We start from the raw sequence: 15,945 nt of genomic DNA, 5'->3' as shown, positions 1-15,945 counted from the left end.
TGTGGAGTAATCCATAAAATTGTAAGCTTGGCTCTGTCAGTTGCATTAATTTATGTGAATGAAGAAGAACAAATAGTGAAAAAGTGGCCAGCACTAATTTGTTATTCAGGGAAGCCATAACCATTGGGATAAGTATTCTAGTCTATTGGCAGCTCAGTTTAAAGTATATGGATGTATATGTGTGTGTGCAGGGCCACCAGTCCTCCTGTAGGGGGCCCGAGCACACAGGGGGGCTCCAACAGCATGGGGAATCTGTGCAGTCGGGTGGAGGGGCAATTACAGAAGGAAGCCCTGTGTGGCTTTCTGCAGCAGTTGAAAGCCAGTTTATCCTCCTCCTGCTGGCTTTCAGCTGCTGCAGGGAGATACAGGGCATCATCTCTGTAATTGCCTCTGATCCCCCCCCCCACCTCCCCATGTGCCCCCTTTTCACTGCGACACCCAGCCCCCCCCCCCCCCCCACCGCAGCGCTGCAGGCTTTCCTGTCCTGTAAAAAAAATTACAAATTGTAAAAAAATAATAAACATTGCAATAAATAATTAAAAAAATTGTAAGATAAGATAGTTGTAAACATTTTAAAAAAATACTTATAATTTTTTTTTTTAAACAAATGTAAAAAACAATTAAAAAAGAGCTAATTAACACAGGTTCTCGGTTATGTTTGTGTCCACTAATAATGATTTTTAGTGCATTTTTGTGAAAATATTGTCTTGATATATTCGGGGGGGGGGGGGGTGTGAGCCCTGCCAGGTGGGCTGTACGGGGCCCCATGATTTCTAACAGCAGCCCTGTGTGTGTGTATATATGCGTGTGTGTGTATATGTGTGTGCATATGTATATGTGTGTACGTGTGTGTATGTATGTACATGCATGTACATGTGTCTGTATATGTGTACATGTGTCTGTATGTGTATGTGTGTCTGTATGTATATTTTAATCCTACCCCCCTATTCCTGTACCATCAGAACTGCTTTTGTAGGGCTCGTCTGTGAAAGCAGCAAGGACTGCTGTTACTCTGAAAAGCAAGCCATGCTCAGATCGCTTTTCAGAAGTATTTAACAGGTGGTAAAGAGGCAATATGTTGTAAATGCAACATTACCACACCGCAACCATGCAATGTACACAGTTGCGGGGTGGTTGCAGTGCAGCCCTATTCACCCTGGGTATACTTCCAGTTGCAGCCACAGCATGTGGACACCTCCAGCTGCTGCCTTTGCAGCTAAAGGGGGAGATGTTGGGGGAGGTTAAAAACAGCTCAACCATGTGGTTTTACTGCCCCCTCCAACCTGACATGTGCACAAGCCCTTGGTTCACATCTGTGTGGCTTCTTACTGCGTGTAGGGCAGCCCATTCATTTCAATGGGCTTTCCTACCTGCAGAAATGCAGGGAAAGAAGTCCCTGACCCTTTTTTAAAATTGGAAAGCATAGGGTGCTTTTGGTGTGGCCCAATGTGTGGAGTACCATTAAGAATTAATGGCACCCCTAAAGTGCAGAGCATTTGTCTGTGTGTCAGGAACGGGTGCGATTTTGCTTGTGTTCCGCGACACACAGTAGCGTGTACCAAGCCTTGGACAGGGGTGCCTCAAGACTGAACATACTTTTCAAGGGCGTCCCGACTGAAAAAAAGGTTGGAGAAACATTGGTCTAGGGACACTGGATCCTAGAGGAGAAGGATGAACTGATTAACACATCACCTTGGAAAGAGAAGTGCATTCACAGCTTTTGTATCTTGTGCTATTGACCACTTTCAATACAGGGCAATGGATTATATATTCAGAATTTAAACACCACTGTTAAAATCTGCAGTTAAGCAATTTGATAATCTGAGCAAAAAAAAAAAAAAAATTACATACCCAAGGCACAGCTGAGACGGGCAGCTTTCCTGAGACCATCTAGGCTCATACAGATGGCATCTCTCTCTTTCTGATTTTGCTCCTTCACACCTTCAGCACCCAGTATAAAAGATAAGCCTTTAGAGCTGCCTGCCATGCGTCCAGTAAGAGGAGCAGATAAGGTGTCAATCAGGTTCTTCCAACATCCAATAAGTATGAATCGGGCAAAAGCCATACCTAGAGCAGAGAACAAATCAAGCCGATATAGAACACTTGTATTATAAATATGCAATCTATTCCTTTGGGAGAAAAAAGGTGAACTGAAGAATAGGGACAGACACCCAAATAAGACTGAATTTTTTCCTTGCCAATAAACAAAACATACAGTATCTCCCACAAGTGAGTACACCCCTCACATTTTTGTAAATATTTTATTCTATCTTTTCATGTGACAACACTGAAGAAATGACACTTTGCTACAATGTAAAGTAGAGTAGAGTGTACAGCTTGTATAACCGTGTAAATATGCTGTCCCCTCAAAATAACTCAACACAATTAATGTCTAAACTGCTGGCAACAAAAGTGAGTACACCCCTAAGTGAAAATGTCCAAACTGGGCCCAATTAGCCATTTTCCCTCCCCGATGTCATGTGACTCATTAGTGTTACAAGGTCTCAGGTGTGAATGGGGAGCAGGGATGTTAAATTTGGTGTTATCGCTCTCACTCTCTCATACCGGTCACTGGAAGTTCAGCATGGCACCTCATGACAAAGAACTCTCTGAGAATCTGAAAAAAAGAATTTTTGCTCTACATAAAGATGGCCTAGGCTATAAGAAGATTGCCAAGACCCTGAAACTGATCTGAAGCACGGTGGCCAAGACCATACAGCTGTTTAACAGGACAAGTTCCACTCAGAACAGGCCTCGCCATGGTTGACCAAAGGAGTTAGTGTATGTGCTCAGCGTCATATCCAGGGGTTGTCTTTAGGAAATAGACGTATGAGTGCTGCCAGCATTGCTGCAGAGGTTGAAGGGGTGGGGGGTCATCCTATCAGTGCTCAGACCGTACGCCGCACATTGCATCAAATTGGTCTGCATGGCTGTTGTCCCAGAAGGAGGCCTCTTCTGAAGATGATGCACAAGAAAGCCTGCAAACAGTTTGCTGAAGACAAGCAGACTAAGGACATAGATTACTGGAACCATATCCTGTGGTCTGATGAGACCAAGATAAACCTATTTGGGTTAGATGGTGTCAAGCGTGTGTGGCAGAAACCAGGTGACAAATGGCATGATTACATGACACCAGGGAGAGAAAATAGCTAATTGGGCCAAAATTTGGACATTTTCACTTAGGGGTGTACTCACTTTGTTGCCAGCGGTTTAGACATTAATGGCTGTGTGTTGAGATATTTTGAGGAGACAGCAAATTTACACTGTTATACAAGCTGTACAAGCTGTACACTCACTACTTTACATTTACTTTACATTGTAACAAAGTGTCACTTCTTCAGTGTTGTCACATAAAAAGACATAATAAAATATTTACAAAAATGTGAGGGGTGTACTCACTTTTGTCAGATACTATATATATATATATATATATATATATATATATATATATATATATATATATATATATATATATTTTTTTTTTTTTTTAGACAACCATACCAAAAGTAGCAGCAGCAGTTTTCCATTTCTAACAGTCTCATTTACAAAAAAAAATAAAGAATTTACAAACTGACAGAATTTAGAATATAGTCTGTCACTTTTAAAAAAATAGAACATGTGGTACTATTAAAAAACAATATAAAAAATGAAAGCAAAAAGTAAAGGCCCCTGCCATACAGTAAAGAGAGGTCGAGCTACTTAGGAACAAGTGAGGAATAATTTTAATGAACAACTTGAAAGTAAAGTCATCATACCTGCTAGACTTGATGGATCCATATTCTTCTCAGGAGGGAGTGGAGACTGTGTCAATGAAGATGCTTGGAACTGTCCACCAATAGCACTGCTTCCCAAGCCATCAATATCTACAATTAGCAATTGAAGAAACTATAGGAGATATTTTCAAACAAAGCAAGGTGCCAGATACTACATAAGCCTTTCCTTCTTAAGTTAGATGGCAACTACAGTGCATTTTTATGAGCGCATATATTTGAGCTATGATTGTAATGTTTAAGGTGGACTTTCTATATTTTGATTGTTGTAGTAAAAACTCAGATTTCTGCTGCTCCCTCTAGTGGCTACTTGTATTTTACTTGAGATACATATCTTCCTTGTTTGGGGCTGGTTCATGATGCAGTCCAGTGCTTTTTTATTCTGCATTAAAAATGCATGCAGTGTTTTCCATGCATTTCAATGGCCCTAGTTCACGGCAGTGCAGTCAACAAAAGTAGAACCTGCTGCACTTTTTTCTGTACGAAACACATCTAGAATGCAACAAAACGCACGTAAATGCGTCGGAGCACATGTAAATGCACCAAAAAATGCACCGGATTTTTCAAGGCAAGATAAAAAATTAGGAAAAAAAAAAAACACACTAAAATGCATTGCTAACACATCAAAAATGTATGTAAACACATGGAAAAATGTTAAAAATTGTGGTGCGAACCAGCCCTTAAAGGATAAGTTCACCTTTGGGGATATGTTCCATGTTTCACCCAATTTTAGGGTAGAACATGTAACATGTTCCCAATGCTGCAGCCGCCCACCCACTGCTCTCTCAGTTCCCTGTACTAGGTATAATTTTTTTTAAAACACGGCTGCGTCATTCATACACACAGCTCTGTGTGTGAATGAACTACAAGCCTCAAGATCCTTAGTGGTTGTCCGCTGTAGAGTGGTTGTCCGCTGTAGCGCTGTAGAGTGCTGTGGCAGTTCACTGAATGTCTTCCTGTCTGGGAGCATCGGCTTGCCCATACTGGATCTATGGGTAAGCAGATACACTGACTGTATGCAGGAGACCTGGCATACTGATCGCTAGTGCAATGCTTTACATGCTCCTACTACAAAAAATAATAGACGCACATTTTTTTTTAACCTACAAAAAGATGTGCATTAATTAATTATTTTTTGCAGAATGGTGAACTTATCCTTTAAAGCTGACCTCTGGGACAAATCCCCGTTTCCACCCAAACCTCCCTCTCCCAATGGGCAATTGATAAAGGATATTTTTAAAACTTGTGTCATCTTAGCATTTTCACCAAAGTAATTGTGATGTATGGCCACTAGGAAAAGGGTCCTATGGCCATAGATTTTTGACATGAGGCTCCTATGTCAAAATCTATGGGCATATATGGGTAGAGAAAGACTGGGGGGAAGTCCAAAGATCATATCCACCCACTCTAGGCCATGCTGACATACCAAAATCAGCGCTGTCTTGCAAAAACTTTAAGGAGATGGTAATAGTATTAATTACCCAACTAGTGAACAGGGGGCACCTTAAACTGATCATCATGATTAGAAACTACAGCTCTGAAGGTCTGAGCTAGATATAGTTGAGGAGGAAGCATACAGAATATGAAGTAAGGAAATAAAAGCACACTAAACACTGATAAAGGTAAGAAACTAGTTTGTCATTGGGAGTACATTTATGTTGACTAGCAGGGGCGGCCTGTCCATTAGGGGCGCAGGGGCTCTGCCCCCCATCTATGCGTCCGGCCCCCTAATCTACATGCAGGGGCACCGGACTCATGAAGTTCAATGGAGATTTCTTTTTTTTTTTAAGCACATAATTACAGCCAGAGGCTCTAATAAGCTTCAGAAAAGGGTCTGCGCCCCAAGCCCACCTAGTTGTGTGACAATAGCGAATGAAAATTCGCTATTGTCACATGGATCCTCCTCCTGGCCAATCAGGAAGCGGGTCCTGAGACCTGTTTACCGATTGGCCTGAAAGGCAAAGCCATGCCATTGGCCAAGGAGGAGGAGGAGGGGGGACTCGAGGAGATGCAGGGGATTGAAGAGTAGCCACCGCCGCTGAAGAGAAGTTGCCGCCACCAAGGAGAATGAAAACAAGCTGCCGCCGCTGCAGGGGACTGAAGAGAAGACGCCGCCGCTGCTGCCTGCCCTTCGGTGAGTGAGCCGGCGACCGGAGGGGGGGTGGACTACTGGGACTTTTGGGACTGTTCTTAAAAATTGGGTGGTAACAAGAACCTAAGGGTAGGGTGTGCGGGCTGGTGTGGTCTGGGGGGGGGGGGATATGGTGTGGTCCGTCTGCCGCACTACTTCCACAGAGTCTCTGAACGGTCAACTTGCATTGTGAGAGATATAAGTGATAAGTGATACTGAACAGGAAGACTAGAAAGTAGAATCTTCATGTGTAATGCAAAAGTGTCTGCCGCCATATGCATATGTACGCTCACTAATGAACAGAATTATAATATAATTTCTTGGCAAATTTTCCAAGAGACCAAAACATTAAAACATGTTTGGTTACTGTGCTTTAATGCCTCTCTATAAGATTCTGCTTTAGCTCCTTTGTTCTGTCCCTAGGTTTTCTTTATGAAGCCCCTTATAAATATAGTATATCAAGACTAACCTAATAATCAATGTGGTAGGAAAAGGTATACAAAACACAGGTATGTTTTATAGTGCAAACCCAAGGTGCATATACGCTTTTATTCTATTTGCACTAGGGACAGCTTTAGCTTTATTGCCATTAATACAGTATATCTATTGTCTGTTAAATGGAAGTCTACTGTAAACTGACACGTTAAAATTGGATCGCTCTTGAGAGTTGTCAGTAGATACATGCTTTAATGATTGAATTTATTTATTTATAAATTCTGAATTTTATTGTTATATAAATTCTGATAGACTTGTATTTTCCTTACTGTACACATACTGATTACGAAAAAAATAAGTTAACACAGTATTAAATATTTATGCTTTTTGATGACCAGACCAGCCATTACATAATAAGAGCAGTTTATACTCTAGGAAGGTGCCCTGTGGGCCAAAGCATAGAGTTTATATCAGTGGTCCTCAACTCCGGTCCTCAGGGCCCACTAACAGGCCAGATTTTAAGTATTACCTTGGAGAGATGCAGACTAAAGTACTGCAATCACTGAGCAGCAAATGATATCACCTGGGATGTATATCAGTTATCTTGGCCTTTTAGTGGGCCCTGAGGGTCAGAGTTGAGGACCACTGCTTTATATGATAATAGGGAAAGCTATCACATGCTAAAATAACTACGTATGCACAGTCTGGATGACTAAAGCTGGTTATACATTAGTAGAATTCAGTTTGGAATTTTTAATTTTGAGAACATTCATTCGAATTTCTAATTGTTCGTGGGGTCAAATCGACTTTCAATTTTAACTGTAGTAAAGAAAAAGAAAATGGAGCAGGATGGATACATTTTTGCTCAAATGAACACATGTCTGTGTATTTTTTATTTTTTGTGTGGTTTTGGTTCGGGAAAGTCCATTCATTACAAAATCCAAAGTCAAAAGCAAATTTAATTTTGAACTATTTTCAAATAACATTTGTCAAGCCATCGTATGTACTGAGAATTTTGGTACAAATGCTTGTACAAATTTTCGTTTGGAAATATAATAGTGTATATAGTCAGCAGTGTAGAAGAAAAATGGTGAAGTGCTGATTGAGTAAACACCTCTCAACTGATTATAAAATATCTGCAGAAACATTTTTTGTGTGATTTATTTTTGACCTCTCCTATACATGAACAAGTGATAACCAACATTGCATTACTTACTAATGAGCATAGTAATTAGGGGTAGACAGTGTCCCTCCGGGGTTCCCCAGTACCCAGATTCTCCAAGCATGTTTCTGTCTAGAACTTGGTGATAGAGCTCCTCAATCCAGGCCTGGGAGAACACTATCAAGACTCCACTCGACTGGATCTGCTTCATGAACTCTTTCTGTTCCGTAACAAATAGAAATGAAAAGTACATTGATAAGGTGCGATTATATGCATTTCTATATAAATAAAAAGAAAATCTTCACATTTTGAGAGTGTAAATATATTAATAAGTAATATTTAATTTTAGGTTTCATATTTACTTAATGCACACATACACTCTCTTGATTGAGACAAACCCATCTGAATTACCACTTTAGCATGGAGGCAACATTGGACTCCAGCAACCTAATATAGTTATAGCTGCACTTTGTATTAAATGATAACTTGTAGAATATAGAGTTTAAACAAAGTCTTACCAAAATAAAAGCTAGGAGGATGCCAAGAGCAGTGCATTTGTATAACACAAACATCACACTTACTAGTGTCACTGGTGCCAAAGTCGTCTTCTTTCTGTAATAATCGTTGTTGGCAAGTTTTAGGTTTAGCAGAAGAACATAAAACGATGCAACATACAGACTGTCTGCATTCAAAAGCGTCTGGACACTTGCTCCACCATTATTTTCAAAGCCTGGAGAATGCATTACACCTATGAAACATTGTATAAAAATTAAACACAGCTGAAGACAGGTACATTTTGCTAAACTGTTGCTTTTCACATTACAGTATCCTATCTCTAGCTCCATAGGAGCATCATACCACTAACCTGTGCCCTTACTAGTAAGCCCCATGTTTGTCCCAAATCTGCGCTTTTGCACACACGTTTAGGCATATTAAGCGATTGGGAGTTCATATACTTCATTGACCACAATATTAATTCTTAGTACTTGAGCGCGTTTAGACACACAAGATGTTTTTTTTTTTTTTTTTTTGCCAAAACGCTGCTGCTCCTGAACACACGGTTTCTAAAAAAAAAAAAAAAAAAAAAAAAAAGACATCAGTCTCTCACCTTCCTGCAGCCCACCAGCTCCTTTTCACCAACTGTGTGTAGTGAGGCTGTCAGGCCCAGGCACAATCACAGCCCGGGACTCCCAACTTGCTCTGCCAAGTGAGCTACTTCCGGGATCGGAGGCTGCAGCCAGTTAGGCTTTGCTCCCCTGTTCCCAAACGGTCAGTCCGCCGCCACCCCTGTACTGCTCTTAGCATCCCTTCTGCCTTGGGGAGGGGCCACCCCCCTAAAAATGCCGCCTAAGGCAAGCGCCTTGTTTTCCTCGCAGTAGATACGCCCCTGGCAGTAGGCGCCATGCTGCTCCACACTTAAGCCCCGTACACACGAGTCGAAATTCGGCCGGGAATTTTCGTCCGACGACTGATCTGCCGATTTTCGGCTTGTTAGTATGATGCTTCCGACAACCGACTCCGACTTTTCGGCCGAAAAAAATCTGGTGTGCAGGCTATAAAATTTTTGTCCTCCGTCAAAACACGTCTGATTTTCGTGCAGTCAGTACAGATTTCGACAGGGAAAAATCTTATGAGCAAGACTGGGCATGCTCAGAGAAGAAAGAACACAAAGAAAGCAATCCAACACATGACATCACTTCTGAAGTAGAATTTTGTCGTGCGGGAAAATTCGTGTGCAGTCTAGGCACATTCCAAGCAACAAAACACCACTCTGGACAAAAGATGGACGACCGGTCGGCGGAAATTCGTTGCGTGTGTACTAGGCTTTAGTTTCACAAAGTATTTTGGGTTATTTTACTTAAAGAGCAGAGGCTGTTCACTCAGCAAAGAGAATGTTCACTTAGCAATGTCTATTTTGACTTTGCAATGTGAAATGTTTGTGAATACGATGAAGCTGTGTTCATATTAAATAACCAATTAGGTGCTAGAAAAAAAGGCCTTTTTTTCAACTAATTCCAAATCACACATAATTGAGTATTCAAAGTGAACATAGCTTTTCTTTATTTACCAACATTGTTTAGTTATGACCATACACTTTTCTAAGTAATCAACCTCTACTTCAATGTTTCTCAAATTTTTTAAGGTACTCTTTAAAATTATGGACAATCTTGAGGCACCCCATTCAAAAATGTAAAAAATGTAACTAATAGTTAAAGGGCTGGTTCACACCAAAAAAAACACACTTCAGATCTATTTTGAATTTTGCTTGCACGTTTCGAACACGTTTTTGACACATTCAGGTGTGTTGTTGATGCATTCCAGATGCTGTTATTCTTTTTTTTTTTCCTGTTTTTTTTCCCCCGACTGTACTGGGGTCTGGTGCACTTGTTGTTTGGTTTTCATGTGTTCCAGTGCAATCCGGTGCCTTTTTGATGTGTTTTCCAGTATAGTTCAGTGCAAGAAAAATGCAGCATGTTCTACTTTTTTTTTCTGGAACTGGAATGCCCTGGAACTGACCACACTGGTGTGAACTATGCCATTGGAAACCATATAACCTACTTTACATGTGTTTGTGATGCAGAAAAAACACTTTACTGCATGTGGTGTGAACTGGCCCTTACATAATACAGCAGCATCCATAAACATGACACCCAATATTAGAGGTGATTTATTCTTAAGCCTAGTACGCACCAGTAGTTTTTTTGGTTCAACCCAGCAGGCTGGATGAAAGAAAACAGGCAGCTCAGGTCGGAGCCGTTGTACAATCCGATGTTAGCGTAGCGATCTTCTCTGCTGTTCTATTGTGTTCTGACAGGGGGACAGCCCGGGAAGGGCAGCCCTCCGCCAGAACACTCTGTTCAGCATTTTCAGCCATTGGCTAAGAGTGCTGATCGGGAGGCGGTTGTCAGACCCTTCCAATCTTGCCCCTTCGGCTTCTATCAGACCGGCTGCATTATACACGGGCCAAATGTCAGTCTGTTTCTATTGAACCAGCTGATGCCGCCCAACATTCGGCCTGTGTGTACAGGGTTTAACAAAGAAAAATACACCTTTGCCCACTGACACTGAGTAATTCTCTACCTGCGTTTCTCTCCCTCACTCAGCTGACGTGATCCCAGTGCTGACAGAGAGAGGAAGGGGAGCATCAAATAAGGATGCTGTGCAGTTGTACGATGTCCTCCTTGTTAACGGATTATATCATCGGCTGTTACAATACCTGGGGCTTGCTTGCACAGTGCACAAAATTGTATTGCTGCACAATAAAAACCTGTGGTTATGTGTAACAAAAAAGCAGTCTTGATCCACTCACTGGCTTGTTGCCTTGAAATTGCCCAAAAATATTGCCAAGGCACCCTGCTTGAATTGAGTATTTAGAAAGTACAAGCTATGTAGATCAGGGTATTGAGAAATTAACAAGTGAACAGAAATAAATCAGCTTTGTGAGCCATTACCCCTTGCACCTTACCTTCCCAATGCTTTAAAACAGAAAGCATTGCTTATAGCAAATACATGTTCTGAGCATAGGGGTACTCCAAAAAATTTCTGCCGTTTGTGTTCTTCAAATGGTGCCCAGTGTACCATGTAATCAGCCTTGTGTAGTGTATAATCAGCCAGTCATCAAATTGACAATTTGGTGATACACAAACTGATTCATTGAGCCGTGGGTGGCCCTGTTGGCAACCTCCTGCCCAACATCCTTCAATTTGAAGAGTCAGGCAGAAAATTGTCAACCGATTTTTCTCATTCAGTCCATTGGGCTAAATGAGACAAAATTGACAGCATATGGGCAGCTATAGAAACACTTAAAGAGGAGCTAGAGGCTTCTGCAGAGAAAAATATAACGTTAGCAGCTACAGATACTATATTAGGACACTTACCTGTCCAGTTATCCAGCGGTTTCTTCACCTGAGCTGATTTTGTAAGCAGCTATCAGGAGTTCATCTCTACTGAGAGAAACCAGCAGTGAAGCCTTGCACCCTCAACTTTCCTACTGCACATGCACGAATCGAGCTGCACTCTGTGAATGGACTGGCTTTGGGGGAAGGAGGAGGGGGGGGTCCGAACTTCCGACTGATTTTGCCGTGGCGAACTCAGTCGGAAGTAGGAGCAGGTTCTTGTTAAAACCAGGTACCCGCTCCTCCCTAAAAGGTGCCAATTGTGACAGTAGAGGGGGAGGGGGGAGAGGAGGCAGACAGCAAGAGCTTCACCTTTTGGGTGGAGCGCCACTTTTAACAGGAACCTCTTGTGATGAAAATACTAGTGATGCCATCTTCCTGGCCTTCTAAAAAATTGTCGTCTGCTATACTGAGTCTCCCCCTTAGTTTGGGTCTCATGAACATAAGATAACTTAGAAACTTAAGAACTGTTAGCATGGAAAACCAGAGTTTAAAAAACAAGTTTTTTTTGTTTTTATCATGTGGAACTGAATTTAATTTCTCTCGAGAAGAGGAGATTAAGGGGGGATATGATCAACATGTAGAAATACATAAGAGGTCCATATAGGGAACTTGGTGTTGAGTTGTTCACTTTAAGGTCATCACAGAGGACAAGGGGGCACTCTTTACGTCTAGAGGAAAACAGATTTAGTCTCCAAATACGGAAAGGTTTCTTCACCGTAAGAGCTGTGAAAATGTGGAATAGACTCCCTCCAGAGGTGGTTCTGGCCAGCTCACTAAATTGCTTTAAAAAAGGCCTGGATTCTTTCCTGGGTGTACATAATATAAATGGGTACTAATATTTATAGGTCAAATTGATCCAGGGAATATCAGATTGCCTGGGATCAGGAAGGATTTTTTTTCCTTTGCTGTAGCAAATTGGATCATGCTTTGCTGGGGTTTTTTCGCCTTCCTCTGGATCAACTGCGGGTATAGGATTGTGTATATGGGATTTTATGGTTGGGTTTTCATTACTGTTTTTTTTTTTTTTCGTTTTTTATTGGTTGAGCCAGATGGACTTGCGTCTTTTTTCAACCTGACTAACTATGTAACTATGTTTGTTAGGCGTTTTTGAGCATTAGCGTTTACACTCCCAAATGACCACAATGCACTGCAAAGTATATATATATATATATATATATATATATATATATATATATATATATATATATATATATATATATATATATATATATACACACACACACACACATACACATATATATATATATATATATATATATATATATATATATATATACATACATACATACATACACATACACACACACATCCATATGTTTGAAAATTCAGTGGTTTCTGACCACTGTACATTAAAGACGCTAAATGCTCATAAAGTGCGTTTGGGTGGTTTTTTTAGCTCTAAAAGGAATCCTAAAAATGCGACTTTGGAGGGTTTTCTGCTGGCTCTAAAATCCCCTGCCACGAAGTTCCTGAAAACACCTATAGTGTGCAGGGACACATAGGCTAACATAAAGGGAGGTTTAAAGGCAGAGAAAAAAGAAAAAAGCTCAAACACCTGTAGAAGCAGCTATTTTGAGCTGCAGTGTGCATTTTCTGATTACTGATTCAATGGCCTGAAGCATGTATGCAAGTTAAAAGCTCTGACTTCACAGCAATGCATAGTTGTTTCACTTCAAAAAGTAACATCAGGCAACTTGCATGGTCACAAAGGGCATTTGATGGGCACTGGTATTTTTCTCATGACAGATTGCCTTTAAGCAACCATAAACATTTAGCAACTCCTAGATAAAGCAAGTAAAACAACCAATAAGAGCTCTTTAATGGAAAAGTGCATAGGTATTCTTCTGCAGAACTAGGTTTTAGAGCATTATTATTTTAGATCTCTGTGGAGTGAAATCCCTCGGGGGACTGTCTCAGTGACAAATCTTGTGCAAAATACATTTCATTTAGTTAGCTTGAATAAATGAAATTCTACTCTCCTAGAGCAAAACAGAATAGTTTAAGAAATAAACTCAGGTTACAATATAAAAACAGCAGAGTGGTGAGATGTAAAAACCAGCAGAGAACCCCCTAAGCAGTAAAGATGTCAGATCGCTGTGACATCAAAGCTCTCCTGTGTAACTTGTCAGCTAAAACAAGCAAGCAATGCACCAACTGTACATGTACATAGTATTCCAAGTGTACCAGGAGAGATGGGTCAGATGGATTCTTAATACAGTATACGAGTAAACAGCCTGCTTACCACAAAAATGATTATTCAGATCAACTGCAATCAATACATCACACCACATTATGTGTGAAGTACATATGAAACAAACTGAATGATGACAAAAAAGAATTACCTGTGAAATAAGACGTGATGCACCTATGATTTTACCTAATAATGCAATTTTAAAATGCATCCCTCAAGTGAAATAGTGTAGGATTGGCCAAGAAAGCTGGAAAGGCAAAACCTGGGTCAGGTTGTTTTTATGGATGATATGCTGTAATGTTTCTAAGCAAACACCTCTTCCTCAGAGCCTCTGCTGGCCCAGTGTTGGTGTGCACAGTTGGCTTGTACTTTGCGTGGTGTGCTCCATAAACTGTTAATGTCTCATTTTTGAAGAAACTGGTGTTTTAATTTTGCTCTGGTACAGCGCTTTATCCCCCATTGGTGTTTTCTTGTATCGATCTCACTGGTTTTAAGTTTGGGGCAGCAGCAACCTGTCAGCAACACTACACTTTTTCCCAGTGGCAAAGCTCCTCAGCGCCTGGCTCCTTTTTTTTGTTTTGTAATGTTTATGCCTCTGTTGCTTTTTCGGATCATAGTTACAACCCACCTGAGCTATTCCACCAGGAAGTCCTCACTGCACACCACCAATCAAAAGGCAGCATGTGCAGCTGTGGGTCGGAAAATGCCTCACTGCCTGATTGGCGGTGTGCAGTGAGGGCTTCCTGGTGGGATTGTTCAGGTGGCTTGGGACTACGATCGGAGCACGTCTGAGCCCATCTTTATTCTGCACTATTGTCTTCTTTGTATGTACTCATTTTCAGCATCCATTATACCTTGGAATATTTTCAAGGATGGAGGGATAGGTGGAGTCTCTATGGCCTCTTTTGGGTAACATAGGAAGGGAGACTGATTATAAAGCAAATAACCAAAATTTATATTTTAGCTGAAAAAAAAAAGTTTACCCGGGAGTTTTGGGTGTTCCTGGCCACTTTTTTATTCAAAAATGTCCTGTTATATTCAACAGAACATAAGATAATTAAAAATCAAACCGAAAAAGTTCCCAGTGTCAGGGAGTGGGTAATTGAGCTCAAAAAAGTAATTAGAAAAACTGACCGTGAGCCTGCAGGAAACATATCCAAAGCCTGTAAAACCTTGGTATATAATTGGAAGTAATTCTCTGGATCAGAGAGGGTGCAATCTTTTCCAGGACAATGATACCTGGTACACTTAGAGTGAGGTCTTAGGTTGGTCTGTTGGAGTGGGGTGGTCAGTGTCCACAGGTTTCCCTTTGTGTGTGTTTTATATGGTAGTGTTTGTAATTAGGTGGTGTGGGATTTGTTATTAAAATGAAAGGGTCCATCATATAGACTTAAAGAGCACAAAATAACTGTCATTAAAGTATAACTAAGGGCAAACTGTTAGGGATAGAGTGGAGAGGATTAGAACACTTGTCAAATTTAACTGCTGTCTGTGCCCCCGTCACCCTCTCTATCTGTCCTGTGTACCATTATTATCGAAAGTAAAGAAAAATCTTCCTATGGGGACACTAATTCTGGTGACCTGGGGTCCGCAAGAAATTTCCTTAATTTCCAGGGATTTCCCCTCACTTCCTGTTTGGCTATGGGACAGGAAGCGAAGTGAAATCTCCACAATGGGACACAGATGGAAAAAAAAGTATAGAGCTCTTTTAAGACATTGGAAACTTGAGGGTAACTATGAAAGTCACCTGGAAATATTGTATGATATAAAATTTGTATTACAGGTTGGAAATCTCTACTGAATTCTCTCCTCCCCATCCAGCATTGCAATGATGGACCAGACGAATTCTGATTGGTCAGCACCATCCATGTGGTGGTGCTTGCTGACCAATTAGAATCCTTCTCGGGCATCCTGGCAGCGCTGGAAGGGGAGGAGAGAAAGCAGCAGGAATTTCAAATTAACAGACCGGTGGAGCGGCCTACAGAAGCCCTGACAGCTCAGTATTGTGGGAGGTAAGTACAGTGGGGACCAGGGGGGTGGGGAGGGGTCCAATGTTAGGTCATCTTTACATATTTATTTTTTTGGATACAGCACCAAAACCAGGTAGTTATAGGTCATAACAAGCAGGAGACTACTGTTTGTTATTCTTCCCTTAAGTGCCTCCTTCATAGCCACTGGATATTTCCCTGAGCAGCTATCTTCTGGCGCTGTGAGCGTGAACAACCGCCACTACTATTCTGAAGATTTGCTCTGCCTGCCCCCTTCTGCCCTCCACCAGTCAGAGAGCTCATACTACTATTCCCTTGAAACGCATCGCATTCCATGAATGGGCAGTG

The 15,945-nt window shown here is 41.2% G+C and overlaps 1 protein-coding gene across 2 annotated transcripts in view; it reads right to left on the bottom strand.

Annotated features, from left to right (window-relative positions):
• The window catches only part of ARFGEF3 (ARFGEF family member 3), a 173,568-nt gene that overhangs the window by 72,216 nt on the left and 85,407 nt on the right, over positions 1-15,945 (bottom strand). For both annotated transcript variants that reach the window (XM_082249728.1, XM_082249729.1), the window contains 4 exons: positions 8,080-8,246; positions 7,553-7,718; positions 3,756-3,863; positions 1,852-2,067 (listed from right to left, as the gene is read on the bottom strand). In XM_082249728.1, coding sequence (XP_082105854.1) covers positions 1,852-2,067; positions 3,756-3,863; positions 7,553-7,718; positions 8,080-8,246 — 657 coding nt within the window. The remainder of the gene's footprint in view (positions 1-1,851; positions 2,068-3,755; positions 3,864-7,552; positions 7,719-8,079; positions 8,247-15,945) is intronic.

This window comes from Pelophylax lessonae (genome assembly GCF_965119305.1).
Source record: "Pelophylax lessonae genome assembly, chromosome: 3".
Lineage (NCBI taxonomy): Eukaryota > Metazoa > Chordata > Amphibia > Anura > Ranidae > Pelophylax > Pelophylax lessonae.
This window is presented reverse-complemented; position numbering and strand designations above follow the sequence as displayed.